Consider the following 6,627-nt stretch of genomic DNA (forward strand, 5'->3'; position numbering starts at 1 on the left):
AAACAGTTGTTTGGCAGAATTATAGAAAAAGTTGGTCCAGAACACAAGAATAATGCTATGTAATCCTATAGCACTACTGATAACGTAATACTAACACGATAACCCAGGACTGAAACATGGCCCTTTAAGACCATCCCTAATACAATCATGATTATACTGGGGGGGACAACATCTTGTTGTTACATATTATATTCTTGTTTCAGTATACACATTTTAACACCAAATATTAATATTACACATTTTAAACACCAAATATTAATATATAAGTCACACATTATGCAGCCATGAAGACATTAATATTAAAACATATTTTTTATTTGATTTCTTAAAAATGTCTAAATCTAGCATCTAAAAATCTAATATTTTATGATTTTACTTCAATTTTATTCATCAATGATAAGCCCTCAGGTACATGTACACTGCTTACTTGTAGTAGTTTGTAATAAATAAAAAAACAATAAATATTGCAAAGGAATGGTTTTAAAAAGTTTGGAAGTCCACCTTTGAAACAAAATTTTCAAAGATCTGCAGGAAAGTTAAAAATGTCTGTTGATTTGTGCATATACCAGTAAATTTGAAAATGTCCATTGATTTGTACGTATACCAGTCATTTTTTCATCTTGATTCTTAAATGTTACGTCAATTTTTCTAATTCTGTTTTCTTGGGAATCACCTCTTCTTCTCCTTCCATAAAATCATCCTGAAAGATTATCAGAAAAAATGTGGATTATATTAAGGGTTTAATAAGGTTAAGAATTTACTAAGTCAAAGAGATCAGAAAAGGCACAGATTGGATTAAGGATTTAATAAGATTTAAGATTTAATAAGTCAAAAAGACTTTGTTCCACCAAAGCACAAACGTTAAGTCCATTTTAAACAGGTTCAGAATTGATACCTAGATATTATGCCCCAATATTTTCTTCATTCAGCTGAGATAAATATGAGTGACCTAAGGGGCCTTGTCACTATGAGTCATGAGACAATTGGTGACAAAACTCTTTCATCATAAGTATTTTCCAGCTGAGTGAAGAAAAATATTGAAGAATAATAAAATTATACCTCCTCAAAACATAATTCATGAAAAATTAGGAAAAATAATAGCAATTTGGACTGTTTTGACGGATATTTTGAGACCTGCAAAACCAGTGACATAGACATGGGTTGTCATGATGTAATATGAGCAGGCTATAGATCCCATATTTTTAGTTCTAGCACATACATTGTTGTTGTGTATGTTGTGTCAATAGTGAAATTTTGAAAAACTTATCACATGTTTATTGAATCAGATATTTGCAGTCATCTGTTACTAATTTCACTAATTCTGTTAGGGTGAGAAAACAAAGTCACAAATTTCAAAATCTTAGTTTCATATTTTAATGTTTATCCAATATAGATTTGTTATGAATAGCAAAGTTGTGTACACTTTGGGGCTAAAGGTAATATGAACTGCCACAAAATGTGAACATTTGACAGAGATTTGACAGAAAAAGAATGTTTGTGATCACGGTGAAATAAAAGGTTTAACTGTGAGTTGAAGTAAATTAACACCACATTGATATATCTTTGAAGATTCTGCATGATCAAGCCATTTACTCACATTTGTAAATTTCCAAAACTATAATTTGATGAATGTAGCAATATGTTCAAATCACAAACAGAGGGGAGGTGCACCCCTCAAAAACACCTCATGGAGAACAATGGTGATGGTAGCAATATGTTCAAATCACAAACAGAGGGGAGGTGCACCCCTCAAAAACACGTCATGGAGAACAATGATGATGGTAGCAATATGTTCAAATCACAAACAGAGTAACTTACATGTGTTAGACTTTTCTAACAAATCTAACGAGACAAGTTAAAGCTATCAACCTACACACTACATACCAATAGCACAGTAACAGCATGTAACTATGACAACCTGTAATCCCTGCATATCCAGCCTGGAAATAGTGTTTGACACCTGTACATTTACTTTACTGTTTAGTGTTACTATTTTAGTATTAAATTTGGTGCACACCTGTTTTGTCTTCTTATCACTAGATTGGTAGATCTGATTTTAAAGGATTACAAGATTAAGATAACATTTAAATTATGGCCAATTAGAATTAATTAGTTATGCATATATATATAGACAAATATTGAAGTAGCAGATGGGACTAAAGGATGATGTAGAAACCATACAATTCTAGAAGTATGCAGATGGGACTAAAAGATGATGTAGAAACCATACAATTCTAGAAGTATGCAGATGTGAGATGTAGAAACCATACAATTCTAGAAGTACACAGATGGGACTAAAAGATGATGTAGAAACCATACAATTCTAGAAGTATGCAGATGGGAGATGTAGAAACCGTACAATTCTAGAAGTATGCAGATGGGAGATGTAGAAACCATACAATTCTAGAAGTATGCAGATGGGAGATGTAGAAACCATACAATTCTAGAAGTATGCAGATGGGAGATGTAGAAACCATACAATTCTAGAACTACACAGATGGGAGATGTAGAAACCATACAATTCTAGAAGTATGCAGACGGGACTAAAGAATGGTGTAGAAACTGTACAATTCTAGAAGTATGCAGATGGGAGATGTAGAAACCATACAATTCTATTGAGAACGACAAACTTCGCAAAGTGTGTTTGAGGCATATTAAGTTATCTTGGCCTCAATGTGATCAGGTATAACAACATTATGAACTAAAAAAGTAGATTTCTTACGGATAACACAGTATTTACAACTCTTTGAAAGTTAGATTGAATTGTTTGTGAAATGCTGAAAAAGAGAGGGTAATGTTGATCCCTCTAAATTTAGCTCCAATTACTGGTATCTCACCTGCTGCGAACATAGTGAGAGACTTTATAATTACTCAGCTGATTAACATTCAGTACTACTGGTAATTAAGAGAGTGTTAATTGGCAAACAGATGAAAAAGTTGAAACATTCAATTCACACAGTGTCGTTGAACTAATTCCTGAAGCAAGTAAAGTTCTGTCATCTGAACAAATTTCACCAACCACACATATTTTGACAGTAAATTGAGAAATTGTACAAAAGTTGAGAAAACTTCATTCAATACAACTGTGGCAAATAATCCCAGCTTAAAGTTTTCTTTTAATTAACTAAAACAAAAGGTACAATGCTTAATTACTCAAAGTAAAACAAAAGAGAAACAGCTCTATACAATACCACTTCCTCTTCTCTTTACAAATTTTACTTTCTTCACATCTTGTTAACAAACACTCAAAGATGTAAAAGTCACTCTTTTCTTTCATGATCATTAAAGTGGCCTTGCTGCCTTGGTTTTCAGAAACGATCTTTGTGAATTTGCATTAAGAGCATGTGTGTGTTGAATGTCTACAGTCTACTGGTCTGTTTACTGACTGTATTCTTTAACTTGTTGTGTGGCCCTGCCATCACAAAACAATGCAGGTGTTGACATCTACAGGGACATTTCACATTTTCGTTAACACCTTACAAAAGACAGCCGACAATTTCAACAAATTTAGGGTCTCCTTCAAGTAATATATTTTTCAGATAGTTAACAGTGGTATGACAAGTGTAAACCTTAAATAGAACTCAAAGTAATATATATTTCAGATAGTTAACAGTGGTATGACAAACGTAAACCATAAACAGAACTAGAAGTAACATACTTCAGATAGTTAACAGTGGTATGACAAATGTAAACCATAAATAGAACTTCACCATACATATGTATGTATGTAAGTACCTGCGTACTGTATTATATATGTATGTATGTATGTATGTATGTATGTATGTATGAATGTATGTATGTATGTATGTATGTATGTAGAAAAATAAATAAATTTGGACTCTATTATTACGTACATACATACATGTTACATATAAAGTATGTATGTACACACACATACATACATACATACATACATACATACACACACACATACATACATACATACATACATACATACATACACACACACATACATACATACATACATACATACATACATACATACATACACATGCACACACGCACACACACATACATACATACATGCAAGCATGTATATATGGACATACATATGCACACACACATGCATGCACACACACATGCTCACACACACATGCATGTACGCACACACTTGCAAACAGACAAATACACAAATTTAAGTCAGTTTCAGAAGTAGTTTAGAAGACAAAGCATAGGTGTTGACAATTTTCTGGATTTACAGTATTTGCATTTTATGGAACTCAAACTATTTGTCACAGTTACTTTCTGTGACCATGGCAACAAGCCATACATCTTCCTCAAGTGTGTAATAGTATGTCCTGATGTTGGAAAGTTCACTACTAAAATTAGATTCATCTGATTGACAAACACTACCATGACGTAAAGACTTAGGTGGTGCATTAATCTCTGGTATGAATGAATGTACCTTTAACATGGCAGCTAGAACATTTAAGATTTACAGAATTCTTAGAACTACACTTTTATCATGGAAAAAATAAATAAATTTGGACACTATAAATAGGAATTACTATCATGAGGGGGCAGATTTTGTTAATTTTAATAAACACACAGTCTCCAGGTGTGGTAGTTTAAAGAAACTAATTTGCATAAAAACAAAAGGATGTTGGTCTTGGTGCTCAAATAGCCACTTGAAGAATTTGTTAAACTTACTATCAAAGAGAATGACGTCATAAGGGGTTTAGTGCTACTACTACACCAAGCTGAAATCATAACATACACTATTTCAATCACTTCACGCAAGGACTTTTCACCTGTCCCCTTGTAATGGCTGTCGCAGTTACTGATGTTTCCCATCAACAAGTGTCTGACACAATCACAACACAGTTTTAAATCAGGTATGTGTCTCACTTCATGTGTGTTTTCTTGCGTAACATAACAATTGAAGTCACCTCTGTTTAGGTCTTTCAACTCACTGATGTGAAAGTTTGTTAGATTTCTACATTTTGCAGATAGTGAATATTTAGTTGTTGGTAAAGTAGTTCATACTGGAAACTCACTGCTGTTCTGACAGCAAAATTTATTAGATTTATCTGCATTTTTGTAGATTGTGAACATTCGGTTACAGCCAGTGAGATATTTTGATGTCAAGAAACTTTAAGATGACGTGTAATTTAAGCCTTATTACGTCACACAGTTGATACCTTTGTAACAACATTTACTGGAAACTGAAGAAAAACGTGAAATAATATTGAGTGTTCTTTTTTTCAATTTTTTTTTATCAACTTCTCAGTCTGCAAGATTATTTTCTTTACTGCATGTTCTGTATGACGCCGTTCTGTTTTCATATCTCCATAACACAGTGCTCAGTGTTTACCGGATATGATATGACTTGCAATAATTTTGTACTTACACGTATAAAGTTTTCTTTTTTAAATTTAAGTGTAAATGAAAAGTGAAAATATTCCATTTTAAATCTGGTTTGGGGAAAGACAGATACATATTATGGCATTGGCTGAATATATTTTTGCATTTCCACAAGAGTTTTTTTTTTTTTTTTTTGGGGGGGGGGAGGGAGCAAAACATACTGTGTACAAATGGTTAGAAATATAGCATGCACATTACAAGTCAAAACAAAGCATAAACCAAAATTATGTCTTTTCACAGTCACAGTATGTATCCAGCAGCAAGTCCTGTTTCATGCTGTTCTAAATCGCAGTATATCGTATACAAATGTACAATACTTCATTAGGCCTACAGTTCAACTGACTTCTGTACTTTGTAAAGTTCTTCCTTGGTGGGAGGATGTCTTTTTGTTGTACTCTCCCCGTTATCAAACCAATGTAACATTGAGAGGGGCTATTAGGCACAGCTGCTAGCCAGCATTCATCCATCAGTAATTACAGAGTACAGTTATCTATTTGAGTGTTTCTCTTTCATTATTGTTCCAATGAAGTCCCAGTTTCCTGTTCCCCTTTGTTTGTATTTTGACAGTTCAGTGAATAGCACGTTTGTTAGCATGTTTTGCAAGTTGTGAACTAGTCAAAAAAGAAGGAATTCTCAAACACTTGTAAAATACATAGGTATGGATGTGAATCCCTACCTTGTGTGTTACACTGTATAAGGCCAAAAAAAAGAGAATTGTTTCTGGTCAGGACAGTTTGTCTAAATGGTGTGACGACACAGATTTTTTATTATATTCTCAACAAACCTGTCATTCAATCTACTATTTATGGCAGTTACTGTTCTTTTCATTTAGTACTTTAGTGCAAGTGTGTATGTGGGGCAGATGTCATTTGCTTGTTCATGACTGGCTCTGCAGTTGTCTTCACTGTAGTAGGGAGGGTTATTTTTGGGTTTCCCCACGGATCTGCAGACTGCATGCGCTGGACAACCACTAAAAAAACACCGACATAATGGAATTTAAGTGTTGCACATGCCGAACAGAAACAATTTTTTGGGGGGCCTAACACATGGTGATTGTCTTATCATGAAAACACTATTGTCTTTATTGAAGTTTATTGTAAGACTCTTACCGGTAACCATTATGTAGCATGTTTGACTCTACCTATTCACTGCAAGGTAACAGAATAAACATACCACAACATTACTGAAGTAGTAACAGTGTAAATACACACACGAATCAAGTAACTGGTTCTAGATTGTTGT

The 6,627-nt window shown here is 33.5% G+C and overlaps 1 protein-coding gene across 1 annotated transcript in view; it reads right to left on the reverse strand.

The window, feature by feature from the left end:
- Window positions 1–340: 340 nt before the first annotated feature.
- LOC144439097 (diphthamide biosynthesis protein 3-like) overlaps window positions 341–6,627 on the reverse strand; it is a 19,955-nt gene continuing 13,668 nt past the window's right edge. Inside the window, exon 3 of the mRNA XM_078128360.1 lies at window positions 341–700. Coding sequence (XP_077984486.1) covers window positions 635–700 — 66 coding nt within the window. The 3' untranslated portion in view covers window positions 341–634. The remainder of the gene's footprint in view (window positions 701–6,627) is intronic.

This window comes from Glandiceps talaboti, chromosome 8 (genome assembly GCF_964340395.1).
Source record: "Glandiceps talaboti chromosome 8, keGlaTala1.1, whole genome shotgun sequence".
NCBI lineage: Eukaryota > Metazoa > Hemichordata > Enteropneusta > Spengelidae > Glandiceps > Glandiceps talaboti.